General features: G+C 39.8%; 2 protein-coding genes across 2 annotated transcripts in view; one reads left to right on the top strand and one right to left on the bottom strand.

Annotated features, from left to right (window-relative positions):
• LOC141341850 (uncharacterized) overlaps positions 1–3673 on the top strand; it is a 46328-nt gene extending 42655 nt beyond the window's left edge. The window contains exons 22-23 of the mRNA XM_073846435.1: positions 403–597; positions 2159–3673. Of these exons, the coding sequence (XP_073702536.1) occupies positions 403–597; positions 2159–3216 (1253 nt within the window). The 3' untranslated portion in view covers positions 3217–3673. The remainder of the gene's footprint in view (positions 1–402; positions 598–2158) is intronic.
• Positions 1–25883, bottom strand: part of LOC141343542 (uncharacterized) — a gene marked incomplete at its 5' end in the record, with an annotated part of 269291 nt that overhangs the window by 179878 nt on the left and 63530 nt on the right. The gene's annotated exons all lie outside the window — the stretch shown is intronic.

The following is a 25883-nucleotide window of genomic DNA, read 5'->3' on the forward strand; positions in this document are numbered from 1 at the left end:
TTTAACTAATCAGAAAAGCACTTAAGCTCTAGGCCATTTGATATTATTTTCTTTTTACTTTCTGAAGTTTCCAGATATGTCGTTGTGTCTAGATCATGAGAACCGAGAAACAAACAAAACATGAATAAATTAAACAGTGTGTTATTTTTCCTCTTCTCTACGCTTCGCGCTCCAGTCCAGCGGATGGCGCTAAAACACATTTCTAACACCTCAGAGGAAGACTTTTAGCTTCACCCCACTCTCTGTTGTTTTATCGTGATGCTGGTTTAATACATTACAAACTGTTGTAAATGTTGTTTTTGTACAGATTTCGAATCTTGTCAGATAAATACCTGTAATATTCTCACCCTCACAGTTGTGACTAAGTTTTGAAGCAAACAGGAATATTTGGAGGAGCTTAAGTTGAACTGAGATCTGCTGCTGTGAAGATGGTGTTTGTAAAAGAGGAGAGTGAGGAGAACACGAGTGAACCAGAACCCTTGATAATAAAACAAGAAGAATCAGAACCCTGGAGAATAAAACAAGAGGAACCAGAACTCCTGATAATAAAACAAGAGGAACCAGAACTCTTGAGCATAAAACAGGAGCAACAAGGAGGTTGGTGTTTATTCTTCATTCATCTTTAATGACTTTTGTCGCACATTAGGCTTACAAAGCTTTAATAACAGTTAGGAGTTATAAAGTTTCAAGCAGTATAAGATCTAGTTTGTTGTAGCAGAAACAACATTTAGACCAAAACAATCTGTTTATTAATATAGATGGAGCAGCAAATGATGGAAGACATTTTTGTTTCAGTAAAATGTATGTTAGATTACTGGAAAACCCATCCACAACCTATTTTCAATGAGAAAAAAATAGAATTTGCATATAATATTGTTAACACAAGTCTATTTTGTATGGTTCCCAACTCAAGCTCAGTGCTTTACTGTCAAATGTGTATTGCTAAGAAATAAATGTGTAATATTATTAGCGAAGACATTTTTTAATGCAAAACAATAGTCATTTTATGATTACCAAACTTGTTTCTGGTGCCACTTCTAACATATTTCACTCTGAAGCCCAGCAAGGGACACTTTCTATGAAGTGGGTACTTTTTTCAATAATATTCTGTTAACTTTTTTTTGTGTGTGTGTGTGTGTGTGTGTGTGTGTGTGTGTGTGAATAAAACACATTTAACCCTTAAATGCATGACTGTTTCTCCAATCACTATTACATATTTGGGTCTATAGCAACCCGGACATTTATATCAAGCATGAATGGTCTCTAACTGCTGCAATAGCAAAAAACTCTTGATATTTTAAGAACTATTACAGAAGAATAAAACAGAGCATATTTCATTACCTTTTGAAACATAAAAGCCTTCTGTTTGAGCAGATGATTTTACCATCGCTATCATTGTCAGAGCGCACTTCCACAGTATATTCAGAATCTGGCTCATATTCGCAAAACTATCGTTTTCATTTACTTAAAATCATTATTTTGTTAACTGGCAGCTTATGCACTACATCCACCATCAAATGACAGTCACTTTTATATTTTATGCTGACGATATTCTTTTGTTTTATGCCTGTGATAATTACAAGTGAAACATCTCATTATTATTGTCTATCAAACAGTGCCACCTCTCGTGGTCAATTGCATGTATTTAGTCATCAGATATTTTCATATTTCTGTGCATGAAAAATATACATGCACTATTACACACCTCGGGTTTCTAGCGACCCAATACACTTTTTAGAAAAAATGAGTCAGAAAACATTAATTATTTTATATTTTATTATTTTTTCTTGTTTTATTTTTCATAATGAATAGATTAAGAAATGCTAAGAAAGGTGATGCCAAACTTAAAAAAATGAAGGAGGGAGAGTGAGTGATGTCCTGGGTTGCTAAAGACCCAAGGTATGCATTTAAGGGTTAATAGTTCTTCCTATGGAAGCATGGATTTTTGCCGATAACGTTTGAAAATAATAATTTGAAAATCAACGCATCTCATTTATGGAAAAATTCCAAGGACTAAAAAAAATGTATAAAAATAACCAAAATATTGTATAACAATTATCTGCTAGTTATATTAGGCTTCATTTTATGTCCACATTTCTCTGCTATTTTTGAGTTACTGAAAATTAACCAATATTATTATTATTATTATTATTTTTAGAGTTGATTGAAGAAAATGATGAGAATGAAGAACTGAGTGAAGCTGAAGAGCAAAGTCATGTCAAACCTGGAGAAAAACCGTTGAGTTGCTCTCAAATCAAACAGAAAGATTTAAAGAAAAGAATAGACAAAAAATTGTTCACCTGCCCTCAGTGTGGAAAGAGTGTCTCAAGAAAATCAAGTCTTGAGCATCACATGCACATCCACACTGGAGAGAAACCTTATGAGTGTTCACACTGTGACAAGAGATTCAGTCAGTTAACACATCTGAAAACACATGAGAGGATGCACACTGGAGAGAAACCTTATGAGTGTTCACACTGTGACAAGAGATTCAGTCGGTCATCAAATCTGAAAACACATGAGAGGATGCACACTGGAGAGAAACCTTATGAGTGTTCACACTGTGACAAGAGATTTAGTCAGTCAACAGCTCTGAAAACACATGAGAGGATGCACACTGGAGAGAAACCTTATCAGTGTTCACACTGTGACAAGAGATTTAGTCAGTCAACAACTCTGAAATCACATGAAATTATCCACACTGGAGAGAAACCGCACACATGTGATCAGTGTGGGACGAGTTTCAGCCTAAAAGGACTACTTGCAGCACACATGAGAGTTCATACTGGAGAGAAACCACATTCATGTAATTTGTGTGGAAAGAGTTTCTTACGTCTACAAGGTTTGAAAGAACATCAGAAAACACACGCTGATGTGAGAGACTACATGTGCTTTGAGTGTAAAAAGACTTTTACTACAGCACGCAGTTTAAGACTGCATGAGAGGCTTCACTCTGAAGATAATCCTTACAAGTGTTCACTCTGTGACAGGAGATTCAATCAGTCAGGATCTCTGAAAACACATGAGATGATTCACACTGGAGAGAAACCTTATAAGTGTTCACACTGTGACAAGAGATTCAATCGGTCAGGATATCTGAAAATACATGAGAGGATTCACACTGGAGAGAAACCGCATCACTGCACTGCATGTGGGAAGTGTTTTAAATATTTATCTTCTCTAAAATGTCATAGAAAATTCAAACACAGTAAGTAAATCATCTTCAGATCCAGGACTTTCTGTCATGATTTTGGGTTGCGAGCTTTTCCCTCCTCCTCCAGAGGGGGCTGTTTCCCTTCCTCCCGCACTTCACTCCCCTGATTGTATACACCTGTGTTGTGATCATGACACTCGTCTCACCCACACCTGTTCACAATTATACGGACTATAAAGCTGCTCATCTCCCACTCCTCATTCTGGCTGCATTGTCTTCTGTACCGTCTGTCTGTTTCCTGGATCCTGGATCCTGTCTCCTAGACCTGGTTTACAGTTTGGTTTATTTCGTGTTTGTATTCAAGTCGTGTTGTACGGTGTTGGCCTTTTGTATATTATATATTGTTTATATTAAAAATTAATTACCTGCACTTGGACCCAGACCTCATCTCTCACGTGACACTTTCAGGTCTCACCAAATGTGACACAACCAAACAATAAAATATTACAAGACATTACAAGCGAAGTGACATTAGAAAGAAACATTATCTAAAGTTTTCGCAATGAATACATTTCAACTTCCTCAAATGGGCCCTTTTTCGTAAAGAAATTAACCTAAATGAAAACTGGGAGGACGTATAAATTTAAGAAGTATACTGCTAAAAAAGGTCAGATAAAGAATTTTATTGGATTTTTTGTGGATATCTGATACGGTGACGCATTGCTGCCACACACTTATTTTTTACCCACTCAGTTAGGTCGTTATAACGAGATATTTTCTCGTAAAAACAACATCTTTTCTCGTAAAAGCGACATCTTTTCTCGTAAAAACAACAATTTTCTCGTTAAAACGACATCTTTTCTCGTAAAAACAACATAATTTTCTCCTTAAAACAACATATTTTTTCTCGTAATAACGACATAATATGTCATAAAAACGATCTGATGTTCCTGTTATAGATGATATGATTATGTTATGTGAGGGAGCTACTGTAATGTTTGTCCGCGCTGCCTTTGCCACAGTCCTGACATAAAGGAGGATGCACGCTGCTGGAGTTAGAATACACTAGCTATTTATAGAAATACACTGTTTTAATAATTTTAATGTAATGGTTTCAATTGTAGCGGCATGTTTATAAGGATTAATCTCCAATCTGCCCTCAGACCCAGAGGATTTAAGCTGATCAGATCAAAAGTGTTATTTCTGAATAATCGACTCTGGGCTTGGAATATTATTTGGATGAAAGTTTGATTGTGAAATGAAATAGAAATGACAAACGGTTTGATTGTATTATTGATAATTTCATTCTGTTTAAAAAATGGACAAAATAAATGAAAAAAATAAAAATAAATCACTTTTAGTATTTTTGTCCTTGGGTAAAAAGAGAGCTTATGCTTTAATAATTATATGTGGAATGAAAAGACAATGAAAAGCCACTTTTCAACTCAACCTGTCTTTACTGTCTATCGCATCATGCAGAATAAATACAAATAAAAAAAATACAAACAAATCTAGCTTAATTATTACTATTATTATTATTATTTCGTTATGTTTGAGAAATGGAAAAACGAAAAGCTTGATTCTTCGTATTTTTGTTCGTGGGTCGGAAACACATGAGCTTATTGCTTGAATATTAATTTAACATGCCTGTGCGGCCTTGATACAGTATGATTAAATACAAATTACACATTATTTATTATGTATTATTAAATTTTATCTTTAGCTGAATCAAGCCACGAATCCGGTTTTTCATCTGGATTATAGGCTACTGTGAAAATATGCTGCGCTGTCTGTGAGTGTAAGCACAATGGTATAAGAATTAATTTGTTTTGCAGTGAAGTTTCCTTGAGTTAATATTTTGTAGTTTTCTTGTCTTTCGCAGTTTGCTTCAGTTAAGAGTGTGATGATACAGTTCTGTCTGGGAATGTTTTGTCTGTCTGTTTCAGGGTTGTCTGTCGGCAGGAAACCAGTTGAGTGCGGCTGCACTATCTTCCTCTCTTCCTTATAGTTGCTCTGGATCATCTGTATTTTTCCTTCCCATATGTAGAAGTATTTTCTTAAATGATATGTGAACCCCCGCCTACATGAAGGCTTGTAAGGTTGCTGTATAAAAGATGGGACTGCCCCATCTTCTTTGGTAGATAACAATAAACCAACTTGTATTAGACTTTGGTGTGTTGTTGTCTATCCCAAGCACTTGTTGCTGATCCACTCGACAGACCTGAGAAAGGCCTGAGAAACTGCAGTGACCCAGAAACGAGGTTCTAACAATTTGGTGACCCCTGACGTGATGTCTCTGATCAGGTAAGACAAAGTATAGTTTGACTACCTGATCAGTGACATTACTATTACTGTGTGTCTGTAATTACGTGACTTGGGCAAGACAGAGTATAGTCTGACTGTCTAATTAGTAATTGCTGATTAATTGCGTAACTCGGGCAAGACAGAGTTTAGTCTGACTGTCTGATTACCAATTGTTTAACTGCGTAGTAAGGTAAGACAGAGTATAGTCTGACTATCTGTACTGACGTAAGGTATACCCTCAGCGAGGCTGGGAAGAGCGCTATAAATCAAAATTGAAAACGAAATTAAAAGCAAAAGTGTGAGTCACGAGTTTCGGTCTGTCCCGTGGTGAGGTGAATATCTGTATATATTATCTGTTTATCTATCAATCTGTATATATTATCTGTATATCTATCATGGGAGCCACCTATCCTAAACCAAATCCTGGCGAAACACCAAATGATTGGATGAATAGATGTAGTTCTCCGAAATAATGATCTAATTATTTGTTGAGACGTCACTTCCTGTTTGTCGTAGCGCATACCTTGAGTTGAAGCTCCGTCGAGTTAAACTATTATTTTCTATTTTTAAATCTAAAAACAATTCTATACACCATAATTTTTGTTTTTCATAACATGTGAATATACACCCTGTTGTGTTTTACAACAAAAACAATCGGAACGCCTTGTTATCATTAGTTTTTATTTGCTTTCCCGAGCCTGCTAATTAGTTAGCTTATAGCGCGTTTAGCACTTGCCAGCGTGGTCGCGGCTAATCTTGCTTACATTGTTTATTCTCTATTCACACACATTTCAACTGTTTACATTGTTTATTCTCCATTCACACACATTTCAACTGTTTACTCACTGTTACTTGCTTTAATGGCGAATTTGTGTCTACCTTTGAGTGCAGGTGAAGACACGTTCGAGCTGCACGCGGTGCGGGTCGAGCTGGAAGCCGTGGAGAAGCAGATCCAGGGGTTGCTCAAACGGCAGTTTGAGTTGCAGGAGAGGAAGACTGCACTCGAATCTGTCCGGGTAAGTATTCAGCACGATACTAACACCCTCATCACATCTACTCCGTGTGCTTCTCTGCACAGGTCAGGCGCACCCAGGACGCGATCATCCCGGCTGTCGTACACTCCGGCGCCGGGACACCACGGACCCTGGGTGCAGCAGCAGCCGAAGACGCGAGCCAGGCCCCGGGTGAGGACCTCTCCCCCTCCGCCGCCTCCGGTCTTCGAGATCTCCACCCGGAACCGCTTCGCTCCCCTCCGCGAGACGGAACACGACGCTGTGATCGTCGGAGACTCCATCGTCCGGTACGTTCGTGCTAACTTAGCTAACGGTAAAGTGCACACTCGCTGTTTCTCTGGTGCTCGCGTTCTCGATGTTTCTTCACAGATACCTGCCATCCTGAAGGACGATGTGAGCGTCGGCGCGATCGTCCTGCACGCGGGCGTGAACGACGTCAAGCTGCGGCAGACGGAGGTCCTGAAGAGGGATTTCAGGAGCCTGATCGAGACGGTACGCAGCACAGCGCCCGCGACGAAGATCATCGTGTCAGGACCGCTTCCCACGTATCGACGTGGACACGAAAGGTTCAGTAGACTTTTTGCTCTAAATGAATGGTTGTTGTCATGGTGTAAAGAACAGAAACTGCTCTTTGTTAATAATTGGAATCTTTTCTGGGAGCGCCCTAGGCTTTACCGCGCTGATGGCCTGCACCCCAGCAGAGTCGGAGCAGAACTGCTGTCGGACAACATCTCCAGGACGCTGCGCTCCATTTGACTAGTAAGCAATTCTTCAAATAGTTGCGATGATGGCTTTTGTTATGCACATTTAAACGATAGTACTGGTGCTGTCCAATCTATAAAGACTGTGTCTGTTCCTCGAATAGTGAGGTCAAAACAAAAATTTAATGAAGGATCTAGAAAAAATCTAATCGTGATTAAACCAGAAAAATGCACAATAAATGAACAAAAACAATTTTTAAAGCTTGGGCTCCTAAATATTAGATCACTCGCACCCAAAGCACTTATTGTAAATGAAATAATCACAGATAATAGTTTTGATGTACTCTGCTTGACTGAAACTTGGCTAAAACCAAATGATTTTATTGGTCTGAATGAGTCTACTCCACCAAACTACTGTTATAAGCATGAGCCTCGTCAGATCGGTCGTGGCGGTGGTGTTGCAACAATTTATAGTGATATTTTCAATGTTACTCAGAAAACAGGGTACAGGTTTAATTCATTTGAAGTACTCCTACTTAATGTTACTCTGTCAGATATGCAAAATAAATCTCTCCTATCACTTGCTCTGGCTACTGTGTATAGACCTCCAGGGACGTATACAGATTTCCTAAAAGAATTTGCAGATTTCCTTTCTGACCTATTGGTTAATTTTGATAAAGCATTAATTGTTGGAGATTTTAACATTCATGTTGATAATACAAATGATGCGTTAGGACTTGCGTTTACTGACCTGTTAAACTCTTTTGGAGTCAAACAAAACGTCACTGGGCCCACTCATCGTTTTAATCATACACTAGATCTAATTATATCGCACGGACTTGATCTTACTGATATAGATATCGTACCTCAAAGCGATGATGTTACCGATCATTTCCTCGTATCGTGCATGCTGCGTATCACTGATGTTAACTACATAGCTCCGCACTATCGTCTGGGCAGAACTATTGTTCCTGCTACCAAAGATAGATTCGCAAATAACCTGCCTGATTTATCTCAACTGCTCTGTGCACCCATAAATAAACATGAACTAGACAAAATTACTAGTAACATAGGCACTATCTTCTCTAACACATTAGAAGCTGTTGCCCCAATCAAGCTAAAAAAGGTTAGAGAAAAACGTACTGCGCCATGGTACAACAGTAATACCCATTCTCTAAAAAAAGAAACTCGTAATCTTGAGCGTAAATGGAGAAAAACTAACTTAGAAGTTTTTAAAATTGCATGGAAAAACAGTATGTCCAGCTATAGACGGGCTTTAAAAGCTGCTAAAGCCGAGTATATCCACCAACTCATAGAAAAAAACCAAAACAATCCAAGGTTTTTATTTAGCACAGTGGCTAGATTAACAAATAACCAAACACCTCCTGACCTGAATATTCCTGCACAGTTTAATAGTAATGTCTTTATGAATTTCTTTACTGATAAAATAGACAACATTAGAAATACAATAACAAATATAGATACTACAGCAACTGATACTTCAACATTAGTCATTACACCGGAAGAAAAACTGCAGTGCTTTACAACTATAGAACAGAAAGAATTAAATAAACTTATCACCACATCTAAACCAACAACATGCCTATTAGATCCTGTACCCACTAAATTACTAAAAGAGTTGTTACCTGTAGCAGAAGTACCGCTTCTTAATATTGTTAACTCATCGTTATCTTTAGGTCATGTCCCAAAACCATTCAAACTAGCAGTTATTAAACCTCTTATTAAGAAACCACAGCTAGACCCTAGTGAACTGGCAAATTACAGACCCATTTCTAATCTTCCATTTATGTCTAAAATTCTAGAAAAAGTTGTGTCTGCTCAATTGTGCTCCTTCTTGCAAAATAATAATATCTTTGAAGAATTTCAGTCAGGTTTCAGGCCCCATCATAGCACAGAAACTGCACTTGTAAAAATCACAAACGACTTGCTACTTGCGGCAGATCAAGGCTGCGTCTCATTGCTAGTTTTACTTGATCTTAGTGCTGCGTTCGACACTATAGATCATGAAATACTCATAGATCGATTACAAAACTATACAGGTATTCAAGGGCAGGCATTAAGATGGTTCAGATCATACCTGTCCGATCGCTATCACTTTGTGTATTTAAACGGGGAGTCATCGCAGCTAACACCAGTAAAGTATGGAGTGCCACAAGGATCTGTCCTAGGTCCTCTACTATTTTCAATTTACATGTTACCCCTTGGTAATATTATTAGGAAGTATGGAGTGCCACAAGGATCTGTCCTAGGTCCTCTACTATTTTCAATTTACATGTTACCCCTTGGTAATATTATTAGGAAATATGGGATTAGTTTCCATTGTTATGCTGATGACACTCAACTATATATTTCAACAAGACCAGATGAAACTTCTAACTTAGCAAAGTTAACAGAGTGTGTTAAAAATGTGAAAGACTGGATGACCAATAATTTTCTACTGTTAAATTCAGATAAGACTGAGATATTACTTATTAGACCAAAAAAGAGTACACAGAATCTCTTAAACTACAACTTGCAACTAGACGGATGTACTGTTGTTTCCTCTACAGTCAAAAATCTGGGTGTTATATTAGACAGCAACCTGTCTTTTGAAAATCATATTTCCTATGTTACTAAAACAGCATTCTTCCATCTTAGAAACATTGCTAAGCTACGGAACATGTTACCTGTTTCTGATGCAGAAAAGTTAGTTCATGCATTCATGACGTCTAGACTGGACTATTGTAATGCACTACTAGGTGGTTGTCCTGCTTCTTCAATAAATAAGCTACAGGTAGTCCAAAATGCAGCTGCTAGAGTCCTTACCAGATCAAGAAAATATGATCATATTACCCCAATTTTACAGTCTCTACACTGGCTACCCATTAGGTTCCGTATCACTTACAAAATAATACTTCTTACCTATAAAGCCCTTAATGGTTTAGCTCCTGCATACCTAACTAGTCTCCTACTACGCTACAATCCCTCACGCTCCCTAAGGTCGCAAAACTCTGGACTTTTAGTAGTACCTAGGATAGCAAAGTCCACTAAAGGAGGGAGAGCCTTTTCTCATTTGGCTCCCAAACTCTGGAATAGCCTTCCTGATAACGTTCGGGGTTCAGACACACTCTCTGTGTTTAAATCTAGATTAAAGACTCATCTCTTTAGCCAAGCATTCACATAATGTATCTCATAACGTTGTACTTCAGTTACATCTGATCAAATGCACATTAATATTCTTCAGCTTGGGCTAAACACATCATTTTTGTTTGGTTGGAAGTTGGAACAGCAGCTACGCTAATTATTTCTCTATTTGTTTCTCTGTTTCTGCCACGGGATTTCCATCCCGTGGTAACTAGGATTTACACAAGATTCAGTCTGGATTCAGAAGAAGAGATGATGCCGACCCCTCAGAGGACCGCAGATGATGCCAGCCTTGAAACAACATACAGCACTACATAATTTTCTTATAAGTTTGATCACAGCACATAATCATTGCAATTAGTGTTCATCATCTGTTCGATTACACAGTTACTGATTTTAACATTTATATCATATGTACATCGACTTGACATACAGTATTCACCACTAAATACTAAAATGACTAAATATATTGTAGTAGCCTAAACTTTTGTACAGCGCTTTGCAACGATTCGTATTGTGAAAAGCGCTATACAAATAAACTTGAATTGAACTTGAATTGAATAGTTGGGGTTTTTACACAAATTTTTGGTGAATAATTTAGCGGGTTGGACCGAAGCCAATGGGATGTATCCTACATATCCGCTAATGGGTTCTTTTGACCCAAATCATATGGCACAAGCTTTTCGATTGACATATAAAGGCGAAGGTGACCCTGAATGGGACCAAAAATATATGAAAGACGGGTATGATGTTTGGTAAAAAATGCAAACTGTATGGAATGATAAACAGGGTATTTCACTGCCAAAATCTGTCAGGAATGTGGTACCGAAAAAGCCGACAGGAAAAAACGAGAAACAATTATTAGCTGAAGCTGAGTCGAAGTTACAGAAAACCAAATTAGAGAAAGCAGCTAAACTCTATCCAGAAGTACCGTCTACTTCTTCACTCCCGCCATGCGCGCTGCCGCCTTATCCTGCACCCGCGCCTGTCATGCCCGCGCTTACTTACGCAGCGCCCGTCGAGAAAATAAATGAAGCTCATTTATGGATACAAAACTACAGGGCCACATAGAGATAACTTCGCCGTCCGTCTCGACTATGAAAGACATTTTGAGCATGTTACCAGAAGTGGACAAACCATTACACTTTGTGGAAATGTTGATAAAATTGTCGCGTCACAGCCATTTCACTGGCGCAGATTATAAGTTCATAATAATGTCAAAAATGTGTAATAAGTCTGATGAGACGCGTCTGCTCGAGGCCGTTCCCTGCCTAAAACCAGAAAATTATCGACCTAAGTGTGTGTGTCCAACATAGTGATAAAGAGTTTTGCCCGGCTAAGACAACCTTGAAAATAGATAAAGCCTCTATGTGTGTGTCAGTCTCTATCTGCACTCAGTCGCTGTCTGCACTCCATCGGGAGTGTTGAAGCTGACTTCTGCTGATGAAACTGCAAACTATTTTCTTCAGTAAACAACAGCATCTTGTTGAAACACTTATTGAGGCCTCTTGTCTACCTCGCTCGTTAGCTATAGTAAAAACAAAGGGTCACTCGAATTCATACACAGATGAGGCTAAGTGTAACTCACTGGCTGACCTAAATGCAAAAAGGGCTGCTCAAGAGGGGCCTCCAAGCCCCCATGTTGATATAGCTGTAGTGTCAACCTCAAAAATGACGTCGTCAATGATTCCAGATGTTGACCTTGTCGCTGTCCAAAAAGCAGCAGCCGATAGTGACCATCAATTTTGGTCAGTTTTTTCTGCGTCTCAGGGACCTGATGACCTCTGGCGTGACAAAGATGGTCGACTGTGTTTACCTACGTCTGCTTTACCGTTTCTCGTCCGCGAATTTCATGGTATCACTCATCGCGGCCGAAGAGGGGTACAATGCGAGCCTTATTTTGCGTCGACCAATTACCGCAAACGGTTAATGACATTCTTGACAGATGTTTAATTTGCGCTAAAAATAATATAAGGTAACCTCCAGCAAAACATCAACACCTGCCAAGGCCTAACCAACCGTTTACTGAATGGCAGGTTGATTTCACACACATGCCCAAGAGGGGACCTTTTAAATACCTCTTGGTGCTTGTGGACAAATTTTCTAAGTGGGTAGAGGCTTTTCCATGTGCGAAGGAAAATGCAAACGTTGTAGTGCAGTTTTTAACCAAAGAAATCATACCCAGATATGGTATTCCAGTATCAATAGATTCCGATAAGGGCACACCTTTCACATCAAAATTATCTTAACAAAAGATAAGAAAAGCAATGATCAGTATGAATACATCCGATTGGACAAGGGTTCTTCCAATTGTCTTAGCAGACCTAAGAATGATGCCTCAGCCAAATTTAGACAACTTATCACCCTATGAGGTGGTGATGGGCCGACCTTTCCCCATCCCTTGGCGCCACGGAATGGTAGGGATAGGTGTGATGTTAACTGATCATATGTCTGAGACCTAATAGAAAAATTAACTGAGTTCTGGGAAAGGGTCAACATGAAACACCCTGAGATCCCTAAAGCTAACTCACACCCCTTTGAAGTGGGCAATCAAGTATTGATAAAGAAACTAAAAACCGGGGGCCTTAATGACTCTCTGTATGATGGGCCTACAGAGATACTAGCTGTGACCAGAACTGCTATTTTAACTGATCTTTTTCCACAGTGGATTCATGCAACCAGAGTGAAACCATTGAAATGAAGAACAGTGTATTATATGTACTAACTGTTTTTGTTTTCCAGAGCAATAACCTATCTTGTCCTAGCTGGACTCATGGTACCCAACGCTTCAAAGGAAGAGGCCAAAAGAAACCTCTTCTGGCAGTATGCCAACTGGACAGCGCGTCAACTGACCAATGAATCATGTGTGGTGTGTCAAGAATTATTCCGCACCACAATAACTGTATCCTTGAAACCATTTGTCTATAACTGTGAACCCCCCAATTTTACTGTGTTCTGTACATATTATGCAGGGAAAATGTATTTATGGTCTCCTAGGTGTGTAAAGAGGGTAACAACACCCTATACTGATGAAACTAAACGGTATAATTACTGTTGTATGAATGAAATGTGCAAGAAAGAAGGTAGTGCATCAAGTAAAAATGAAACTGAAACTGTTGATGTAAAAGTTAGCCTGGTGTTACCTGAAGGTTTTATGTTTCCTTATTGTTTTAATGGGACATCAGGTGAAAGCGTGACAGGTATAAGTGCTACAAATTGTAAACAAATAATAAACCAAGGGCAGGGTATAGACATGTGGCTGCAAAGCTACTGTCCAAGGTTCGAGAGGGGCTCATGTGAGAAGAACACCGCAGCATGTGTTAAGGGAAATAATAAAGCTGTTTGTTACACCTCTAGGAACACTGCCTGCATTGAATTGCTCACGCTCTGTGAAGATCTCTGGCCAGCGAAAGGTGCAGTGCTGGCTGATGACTGGTACTGGTACTGTGGTGAGGACACTGTAAACAACACGTACAGGATGAGCTGGACAAGCCTCTGTGCACCAGTGCAGCTGCAACATCGTGTGACTGTTATGCATACACAACGTGATTTGTCTTTCAGGAGCAAACGATCAGTGGACAACGAGGACGTCCCTGATGAACATCAGATGAGGTCACACTGGACTCGGTTCTGGAAGTCTATGGTACCTCAGTTCGGCGTCTCTGACTTACTGAGACAACAGGACACCATGCATTATCGACTGGCATCCTTTGTTAACAGCACCACAGCTGCACTGGTAGGGGTACAAAGCGAGCTGCGTGCACTGAGACAGGTGGTCGTGCAAAACAGGTTGGCCCTGGACATGCTTCTTGCCCAGCAGGGAGGGGTTTGTTCTGTTGTAGGTGACAAATGCTGCACATACATACCTGCAAATGATGAGCCCGAGGGATCAATTGGCACTGCTGTAGCTACTATGAAGCAGATCTCATCACAGATATATGAGGATGAGCTAAAGTCTAGAACTAACAATTGGAATTGGGGTATTCTCTCTAGCCTATTTGGCATGTTTGCACCTTATGTCTCAATGATAATACCGGTATTACTTATTTTGTTTTTATTGTGTATTTTTGGTCCATGCATTGTGAAATGTTTCACACAACGTATGTATACTATGGTCTCTGCTATATAGCAGGATATCGCCCATTGCCACAGAAGGATACTGGAGAATCCAGACTCTAGAGAGAGTCTGGAAGAGGGGATTATAAGAATTAATTTGTTTTGCAGTGAAGTTTCCTTGAGTTAATATTTTGTAGTTTTCTTGTCTTTCGCAGTTTGCTTCAGTTAAGAGTGTGATGATACAGTTCTGTCTGGGAATGTTTTGTCTGTCTGTTTCAGGGTTGTCTGTCGGCAGGAAACCAGTTGAGTGCGGCTGCACTATCTTCCTCTCTTCCTTATAGTTGCTCTGGATCATCTGTATTTTTCCTTCCCATATGTAGAAGTATTTTCTTAAATGATATGTGAACCCCCGCCTACATGAAGGCTTGTAAGGGTGCTGTATAAAAGATGGGACTGCCCCATCTTCTTTGGTAGATAACAATAAACCAACTTGTATTAGACTTTGGTGTGTTGTTGTCTATCCCAAGCGCTTGTTGCTGATCCACTCGACAGACCTGAGAAAGGCCTGAGAAACTGCAGTGACCCAGAAACGAGGTTCTAACAGGTAGGTTTACAGATAATGAACTCACACGGGAAAGACTGTACATTACCTCTATTGGATTTATACGAATTAAGTAAACACAATTTTGTTTTCGATTCTTTTATTGAAGTAGACCTTTCAAGCTGCATAGAGAGACATACATTGCGAGAGCGCACCCTGTATTTTTACTAAGGCAATTTGTAACGTTTTGTTGTTATCGTGGAAGTTCATAAAATAAAGCAGACATTTATATTTCTTTCCTCTGTAATCACAAAGTAAGAGATCGCGCTGGCGCCGACCCGAGAAGTGCAGTGTTGCGCTTTATTGCTTGAATCTCCTAATGAAATCGACAGAATTTGACTATTGATTCATTGCGATTTATTGGATGGGAAGCGCACTAGGCTACTGTTCATTCATTAACAGAAAACAGCATAGACTGGGGGTCCTTAGTCCTTGTACGTTTTATTCATTTCATTTTCAATTTGAAACGAAATAAGCATAAATAAGAAAACGGCTCATTAATTCATTTTTTCATTTGTTCACAAAACGAAAAAACGATTTCGGCTCGATTTTTCGTTTTTTGATTCACGGGTATAAAACGGATAAACGACTTCAAACTTCGTTTTCCACACGTGGGCGGTCGCCAGACGTCCCTTTACGCCGATTGGTCAACCGAATCTGGACCGATCACGCCATCCATTGTTCGTTCATCAACATTTATTTTCATTCTTTATTTTCATTCTAATTGCAGTCTTTAAAATAACGAACACACAAGGGCAATAACATTAATTGCATCAAAATATAATAAAATAAGACACTTAAAAATAATAAAATATAAAAAGCAATAAGACAATCACATGTGCATATGTGTACAAATAGTTACAAATTATTCAAATAAAACATTTTAAGCTTTCAAATAATTTAAAGCTTGTGTCACGTTGTTTATTGTAAGATGTAAAAGTACGATTTTTTTTTTTCAATAAAATTACGGCTTTCTTCTGTTCAACCTAACTCGTTTCACAGAAATATTTTTTTCATAGCTATTAATCTGCACCCTGCATGTTTTATTTTGCTGTATGGTTTATAATCTGAGAATGTGAGAATTACCGATGGTAAGTGCAAATACTGTAATGCAAATTTACGTAAGTCGCTAGCATGATTTCAGCACGACTAGTAAGTCGCTAGCATAATTTTACCATTATTTTAGCATGACAAGCAAGTCGCTAGCATGATTTTACCATGACTAGCAAGTCCTGTTGGAATTTGCCGGTATTGTAAAAATACCTACTTCCCCCCAGCTCGTTTATTCGCCCTTTAAATAACACAGCTCGAGTCCGCGTCAACGTTTAAAGCCAATTTAATAGTACAGTCAAAGAGTGCTGAGCTCAGGATTCCAGAACAGCCAATATCAAATCTGACATTCTGGGCAGTCCAGGAATGTCTCACAAAGCTAAAATATGCATTTATATTCTTGATTCTGCAGGCCTCTCCTCCTGATATCGTTCAACCATTCTCCTCCAATCAGGGCGTGTTCACCAACCGTTCCTGGACAGAAAAGAAAATACAGCCCCATCCCATTCTTCTTCTTAGAGTGACCAAAAGTCTAGTCTAAAGTGACCTTCAAATTGCTACTACTTTTGCAGGGCTTCTTTTCTCCTACGTGCCTGTAAACAAAGGTTTCTCAGAAATGACATAAATGTAGAGAGTTCGCAACTACACGCACACATTTTACTAACAGATTCTGTTACATAGTGTACACTTTGTCTTTTCATATGCACAGAACATTATGTCTTCTCATAAGCACAGAACAACCAAAACACAAATTTAAAAGCATTAACAAAAAGTATTTTCTACAATTCCCTCTCTTGATCTCTGAAAGAGATCACACTTCTTCATCCTCATCATCATATGCACCCTCATCTGTCAGCAAATGCATCTTGTACGGGGGAGGTTCTCTTTTCTCCTAACCAGATTGCTCTCAACCTGCTTCCACCTGTTTCCATTCAAAGTTAAAGGGAAAGCCATCCTCACCATAGCGCACAATCCTTCTGTCATTTCTGTGGGCCTAGCTATCATCACACCTGTACCACATGCACAATACAGACCTGCTCTAGCCCATGACCCCACCATTTCCTGCCCCCTCTGGTGGATTACCGTGCACCATGACACTCTGACGTTTCCTACTATCAGCTTATTGTTTTTAGGGGATGTGAAATTGAAACAGGTATAGTTTCCTTCTCTTACCCTATGTGCCCTATTTTCTTATGTCCATCAGCTAATGTAATTTCGCACCAATTTCTCTGAAAAGAGCCCACCAATGTTTTAGATTTGCTAGTGGAAGTGAAATTAAAACATGTGTAGTTCCCTTTTCTTCTAATCAAGGGAACCCCTAGTGATGACCCACTACCTGTAACAGGGTACAATTTACTTAAAGATGAGCAATTGGCTGGATTTTGTTGTTTTGTTAATCGCAGGATGCAATCGTATCCCCATTGATCGTTTGCATACAATGGGGCAGGCTCAGTATTCAATTGAGGTCTCGCAGCTGCACATGCTAAACATCCTTCAAAACCTAAATTTGTGGATGCTTCATGAACCCATTCTAACCAGAGGTTGGACTCATGATAACCAGTTTCTAGGGTCATTACATCTAAAGGGGTCAAGTTGCTATAATCCGTGCTTTTCAATACTGTTTTTTTTTTTCTTAAATCAACAACTATGGGGGCTGGTGTTACTTCTGGCTCTTGTACTAAAATTTTAATTAAACCCAATGGATCTGTCCCTGACACATCTACCCCTAGTGTAATGAAAGTTTCAGAGCTGTCAGGACCATCTTTCAGTGACATTATCAGTGTGTTTTTCCAGCTCCCCCAGCTATGTTGGTATCCTCTAAATAGTTTAAGTCTGTTCTGAATATTATTCTGGCTAGTTAGTGGGCTATTGGTTAACATCTTTTTAGTGTACCCTGGCTTGGTCATCCAATTAACATCGTGCCATGTGTGACACCATGGCCCAGTTGGTTTTGTTCCTGTTGTTGGCCACAGGCAGCCATAGACATCATACCCTCTCCATCCCAGTGCATCACCCCAACAATCTATCACTTGACACAGATCAAATTCCCACAGGCCATCCTTCCCTTTCTCCCTTAGCAGTGTCAATTTCACCCCAGCCCCACCTCCTGTCAACACACTCCTTTTCCCTTTCTGTGTGTTTTGCCCCATCAATCCCCATACTATTACCCCTATGATTATTGTCAAGCTCAATACCCAACATCCCACTATTCTATTCATCTTTGTGTTGTTCATTTTACCACCACCACTATTTGAATCTCCCCGTTTTTGAACACCCTCTCTAGGATATTCTGTACAGTTTCAAACTGTAATTTATCAAGGCCACACCCTAGTTTGGGGACTGCTAATGTTTTCACTTTGTCTTTTAGGCACTGCAGTTTTAGATCTTCTAAACTCTTCTCTAAGTCTTCATATGTGGGCAGGTCCCTGCACCACCGCTTTAGTTACCAGGTGAAATATCTGTTTCTTGCCGTGTGTGGTCAGCACACACTGACCCAGGGCGCTAATATGTTTCTGCAACTTTTCTACCCCGTATTTGTGTCTTATTTGCTTTGCTACACCCGCCCCTAGTGCATAGTCAGCGCTAATGCAGTGTGCAATTGGAATGTCTTCGCTAATTTCTAGCAGGTCTCCCACCCTCTCTAGAACAGTAATTTTGTGTCCCTGTGTTGGCTTCTGAGGGTTGAGCTGATTCTTCTGCTGTGTCCTTTTCTGCTTCCTGTTCTTCCTGCTCACCCTCTCTTTGACCTGCTCGCAGGTCAACTCTGGTCTCCTGCAGCGACCTGGAAGGAGAATCACAATTCACACAAGATGACAAATGATACCAAGTTTTTCCCTTACCCGCCAGTCGAACACAATGTGAGGTCCTTGCAGTGACCTTCATGGGCTCAGACCATTTAGCAGGCAGCCATTTTCGTTTCATCAATTTCAGTCTTACCCACTGATCCTGGGGGCCTCAGTCACCTGCTGCCAGTCCTGTGAAAAGGTGGGGTTCTGGGGAGATAATATGTTAATAACCGCCCTTACTTTGTCATAGTAGTCCCCAGGTGGCAACTGGCCAGCCTCCATATTGAATAGGGCCCATGGCCCAGGAAACTGTTGCCCTGTCAACAGTTCAAAATGTGTTAAACCAGTTGTACTTATATCAAACCAATTGCAATAGCAGTAAGCCAATTAATCCCTGTATGAGAACATATTTTAGCCAATTTTTGTTTCAAAGTCAAATTCATAAGCTTTGTCATGTCTTTTTCCCACTTTGGCTCAGACTCAGCTTCTGACAGTACTGACACAGCTGTCGAAGCTGGTAGAACCAGTTTACCATTTTTTTAACCCCTCCAAATTCCCTCCCCATCTTTTATACCCCCCTTACACTAGCCCCTTGCTCACTGACATCCAAATGGAATGGTACAGAATAATCTGGGGTCTGCAGTTCTGCAGCTTTGGCCAAATCAGTTTTTAGTGTTATAGATTCCTGTTCTGCCTCAAAAGTCCATTTTAATACATTCCTAGCATTTTTCATCCCTGCCTCTTTCTGAAATTCTTCCATATATATACCTCATCTCCCTCCCTGTCATATTATAGAGTGCAATGCAACGGATCAACCGGGGCTGACAGTGAAAATTTTGAGGACATCCATGAATTTTGGTAACGTCTGGCATGTCTGGTGTAGTTAGCAATAGCCAATAAATATCTGCCCCTTTTTCCACCACCTTTTCTAAAACCAATTTTCCTGTGTCTCCTTGTACCAGCCCCCCTCCAGTGGAGCAATTATGAATTGTGCCATCAGGAAATCTTATATAGATACCATCTGGGCTACAAAAAATGCATATCCCCAATTTCACTAAAATGTCTCTCCCCAACAAGGGTGATGGCGCATTTGCGGAGCATAAGAATTCATGAAGGTGCGTCTGTCCTGCCACCTTTATTGACAGCGGCTTTGTTAGTGGCCATTTTTCTGACCCCCCAGAGAACCCTCGCACTCTCACTGTTTTTAGATGAGAGCGCCCCTTCCTCCACCATGCCCCCTGTAATGGTAGAGAAAGTGGCCCCAGTGTCCACCAGGGCCCTTATAGGCTTGTTATCTAGCAGCACCTGTAGGTAGGGCTCAGCCTTAGCCCCCCTGCTGGTTCTCTGTGGGCCTCGTCAGTAACACTCCGCATCACCCGCCTGGTCCCAGACTGGGCATTGACCGGGCACCTGTTGGTTGGCAGGCCATGAGAGTGTATTTGGGACAGCTCCCCCCCTTCCTGGAGCCCCTCCTCTAAAAGGAGCCCGTCCCCTTGCAGGAGGTTGTCTTTTCTGTCTCTGTGGACATTCCCTCCTCCAATGACTCGAGTCCCCGCAAATGAAACAACCCCCCGATGGTGGAGCAGACAGACCCCTTCCCTTATCATTTTTCATATTCATACCCCTTTTTAATCCCCTGCCCCTGTTGGTGGGAGGCCAATCTGTTTATGTATCATAGGGATCATATTGTTGACTGACACTCTGCCAATAGGGCTGTGGTGTGGCAGGCTGTAGAAACTGTGGTGGGGAAGCACTCTGGCTGGTTTGGTTTTGCACTGACATTTGCTGCACTTCCTTCCCTTTCTTTTTAGATTTGTCTTTCTCGGTTTCTATCTGCATCTTTAACAATTGAGTTTTCAGTTTGTCTATTTCTGTCTCTTCCTTTCCTGCTTTCTCTACAGCTCTATCAACATGATGTACAAAATGTCTCACCCACGTGTCACTGTCTCCCCCTGCCATTTCCGGACTGTTTTCTATGCTAGAAGCATCAGCTTGTGGGACCCCTTTTATTACAGCCTGTCTGTAAAATTCTTGACATAGTTTACTAGAATCAGGGTTTTCTCCAGTCTGCTCCTCCCACTCTCCCTGTATCTCAATTTCTCCTTTGCCCACAGCGAATACAGGCAGCTGTGTTGCCATAGGGGCGCTAGGAGCATATGTGGGATGCCTTTTACTTACAACTGTGGCAGTGGTTGCAACTCTGGTCCACTTTCTCAATAAGGCTTGTTTGTCCTTTATAATCTTATCTAATTCTGCCCTTTCCTGTCTTTTTTCCTTCAATTCTCCATGAGCCCTTTTTTCTTCCATTTTAATATACTGAACTAGTTTGCCTGTATCCTTACTATCATTGGTCCATTGTTGAATATTTACTAGGTGGGACCAACACCCCAATAATTCTTTCTGTCTTTCCTTGATATCTTTTGGCTCTGTCTGCGCCAACACCATCTCAGCTATCTTCTGCCAATTTTCTTTGTAAGTTGCCATTTCTTACTTCTTATTAATCAATTTACAATCTGGAAGATGTCCAAACAACCTACACAACCAATTTTTTGCAATATTTTTAGTTCTTTCTATTCTTTTGGTTCAGCTTGATGCATCATCTGGCTACAGATGGCATCCCACACTCCCTTATACGTACTCATTTTATTAAAGGTTTTGTTTCTTTTAATGGATCACACTTCTCACAGTCCTCTCTATGCCCTAATAGTCTACACACCCACCACCTAGGAACGTTCTTAACTCTTTTTCTACTAGTAGGAAATATCAGTTCTAACACCATCTGCTAATTAGGATCTCTCCATTCATACATTCACTTTCAAATTTTATTTTCTTTCATACAGTCCCTTTATCACAGGGCTCATCAATTTCCCCCTCCTCTCTGAGCCGTAAGAATGCTGCGTCCGTTCCTACCAGGTCACACTTAAGTGACGGTCCAGAGAAGGTGCGCAGCACTCCAACCTCCCAGATACGGAGTAGTTCACACTCACACACACTTTCAGAGATCGTTCAGTAGACAGACACTTTTACACGTTAATCACGCCGGGATTTTACAGGATTTCTTATGAGTTTTTATAAAATTACTTTAACCAAGCCTTGTCAAGTCAATCCTAACCTAGTCTCGCGTAGCCAGACCTTCAGACTGACGGCTGAAGGTCTGGTATTCATGGCAGCTTTCATTGGCCAAGGCCCGCCCATAAGGCCGTTTGACCGACATGTAAAACAACCAATCACAGTTCGTTTCGTTCAGCGTCACGTTTCGGGGCGTAGAAATGCCCCCACAACAACAGACGGGCATGCAACAAGTCAGTCACTGAAATAACCAGCATTGAAAGTTAACGAAGAAGAGGGAGAACAAGCAGTAAGTCAGTAATTTGTACGCGAACGTCGCAAATGTGCATAACAACAACGGCGTCTGCATAAGCACCTTTTAGCAAAACTCGAGTAAATCAGTCTGCGCTTTGTTTCCCGGCGGACCGAAAATAAACGCGACACTCGCGTGTTCCGGAAATCCGATCAAATTCAACTAATCAGATCACGACTTCGACATTCCTGAAGTGTTTCCAGTTAAGTGTACCATATGCATCAGACGTTTAGCCAACGTTCCGTGGGCGTGACGTCTGAGGCTGAGACTAATCCTAACCTTGCCAGGATTTGACAATGACCTTTAAACCTTTTACAATATCCTTTTAAACTGATCTGATTCTTTTTGTATAAAATTACCTTTACATTGGTGTTCAATCCACTCTCAACCTTAAAATTTTGAATATTTCCAATTTCGCAGTACTTTTATGAAAAAGGTGACTGCTTACCTTGTTTTAGATGCTCTGCAGAGAGGATGGAGACTGGACCGTTCCCCAACGCCCGTCAGCGTCGTGGTGAATCGGTACCAGTTAATTCAAATGCTACAGTTCTCTTTATGTATCCTCTATCATATGTTAACTGTATCTACAATCACCTGATATAAACTACACACATACACACTTGTTTCACTTCACACAACGCATATGCCACATACACTTGATCTCAAATTTAGGAGGTTCTTAAGAAAATCAACCTTATTAGGCTTCGACCCCGCCGGGTTTTACGATGTTTCTTTCACCTTTCTACCAATATGTCAGGGAATCCTTAGGAAAACTTAACCTCGACGGGCATACCTTTACAAGTTTTCTGTCACACCCTAATTTATTTTATTGGACACCTTCAAAGTCAAAAGAAAATTCAACCTCGCCGGGAAACGTTTTTACGAATTTTCTGTTATGTCCTTTCTAATTTGTTGGAAATCCTTGGGAAAACTCAACCTCGTCAGGAAAACCTTATGTTTTAGGAGTTCTCTTTCATTTACTAATTTAATTCCTTTATTTGAGATCACTGGATATCCTTTACCTTATTTTACTTTCTTACTCTTTGACTTAACCCAATTTTGTACAAAACGCAAAACTGATATTCACTTCCTATTCAACTCTTCAATTTAGTAGTAGCCAAACTGCAGTTTTTTATGAAAAAGGTAACTGCTTACCTGTTATTTATTTCTCTGCGCAGAGGAGTTGAAATGGAGATGTCCTTCAGTTTCGGATTCCTCGTCTCGGGCGAATCCGGGTGCCCCCCTCCAATTGTTGGAATTTGCCGGTATTGTAAAAATACCTACTTCCCCCCAGCTCGTTTATTCGCCCTTTAAATAACACAGCTCGAGTCCGCGTCAACGTTTAAAGCCAATTTAATAGTACAGTCAAAGAGTGCTGAGCTCAGGATTCCAGAACAGCCAATATCAAATCTGACATTCTGGGCAGTCCAGGAATGTCTCACAAAGCTAAAATATGCATTTATATTCTTGATTCTGCAGGCCTCTCCTCCTGATATCGTTCAACCATTCTCCTCCAATCAGGGCGTGTTCACCAACCGTTCCTGGACAGAAAAGAAAATACAGCCCCATCCCATTCTTCTTCTTAGAGTGACCAAAAGTCTAGTCTAAAGTGACCTTCAAATTGCTACTACTTTTGCAGGGCTTCTTTTCTCCTACGTGCCTGTAAACAAAGGTTTCTCAGAAATGACATAAATGTAGAGAGTTCGCAACTACACGCACACATTTTACTAACAGATTCTGTTACATAGTGTACACTTTGTCTTTTCATATGCACAGAACATTCTGTCTTCTCATAAGCACAGAACAACCAAAACACAAATTTAAAAGCATTAACAAAAAGTATTTTCTACAGTCCCTAGCACGATTTTAGCACGACTAGCAAGTCGCTAACATGATTTTAGCACGACTAGCAATGTAGCAAATGTAGCATTTCCAAATATTCTAAATTATGTCAGTGAGTTTGCGATGTTAAATATGATCAAGAATAATGTTAAGAAAAAAAAATTAAGAAAAATATTAGCCTGTAGCCCTAAATATATATAGACTACAAGCTTTTTCTAAAAATTATCAAGAATATTTAAATCAACTTAATAGGCTAGGTTAACGAATTTTCTTATACAAACGAATGCAATTCAAAACGAAGTTTGCATATAGAAATTCAGTAAGCACGAATATGACAAAATAATATTATTTTATATATATTAATAGTTTTATCAAATGAATAAGGAAATTATAGTGCTTTGAATTTATTAAGTAATGTTTAATTTCGTTCGTTTCGCTCTCTGGAAATGTAAAGAAAACATACCGTTTTTACATGAATTTCGTTATTAATCCCTGGTTTAAAACAAGCTTATATGAGATAATTTATATATTATTGTTTGAATAAACGTTTAAAAATAGTGCTAGAAATTTTATAATTAAGGAAATTAAATAGACCTAGGCATTTAAAAAGACATAGTAAAATGTGTCTAATAATTCTATATATATATAGTAGCCTATAAAAATGGCATTGCTCAGTTCAACCTGTTGGGAAATCGGGCATTTTTCGACATTTAATAACGCTTAACATTCAAAAGGTAAATATTATTCAGCCAATAAGTATAGGCTATCTATTTCATAGAAAATCGTGTCAAGTACTATATAAATTACAAAGGTTTAATTGGCATCTTTATTTCAAACGACCCGACCGACTGCGACCCGAATATCATTAACAAAAAATCATTAAAATATTTTTTTATTCGTAACCGCGGGTGACCGCAGGCACCCGCTCATTTTGGATCAACCCGCGCATCACTGATATATATATGTCATGGGCTGGCATTAATGTGACGTAATGTTACAGTCTGTGGTTAAAATAAACATCGTCACTATTTTTAGTTAATTAATAAATATTGAAATAAATTGTAGATAGGACATTTGTACATTTGTTTATTTTTTATTTTTTTTCGTCCCTATGTCTGGGCCCCATCCCGCCAATCGGGCCCTAGGCACGTGCCTAGTTTGCCTTTGAGTTAATCCGGCTCTGGGTGTAGGGTAGGGTTAGGGCGATACAAAATACGGTTTGTACAGTATAAAAACCATTACGCCTATGGAATGTCCCTATAAAACATGTAAACCAGTGTGTGTGTGTGTGTGTGTGTGTGTGTGTGTGTGTGTGTGTGTGTGTGTGTTCACTCCTCTCTGCTGTGTGTGTGTGTGTGTGCACTTGAATGGTTTAAATGCAGAAGGCCAATTTCGAGTATGGGTCAGGTCACCATACTTGACAATACGTCACGACTTTCAGTTTTTTCACTTTATTTGTTGACACGTATTGTAAAGTGTTACCGTATTATACAGAACTGACCAACAACTTTTCAGATGTAAAGTCAAGTTTGGTGATTTGTAACTTTTTTTTTTTTTTTTACTACATACACAAAATGTTATTTATAGACGATTTGATATTTTCTAATATAGCAAAAAGTAGAAATGAATGACTAACAAGCCAATACGTTCTCCTCTGCTGCCATCTACTGGTTATAGTGGTAAGTTTTATTTATCCCTTAATCCCCCCCAAGGGGGATATACAGGGGTTGGACAATGAAACTGAAACACTGGCCAATTTAGTGTTGGAGGGTTCATGGACAAATTTGATCAGCCTGGTGGCCAATCTTCATTGATTGCACATTCCACCAGTCAGAGCAGAGTGTGAAGGTTTAATTAGCAGAGTAATAGCA

This window comes from Garra rufa, chromosome 1 (genome assembly GCF_049309525.1).
Source record: "Garra rufa chromosome 1, GarRuf1.0, whole genome shotgun sequence".
NCBI classification, from domain to species: Eukaryota; Metazoa; Chordata; class Actinopteri; order Cypriniformes; family Cyprinidae; genus Garra; species Garra rufa.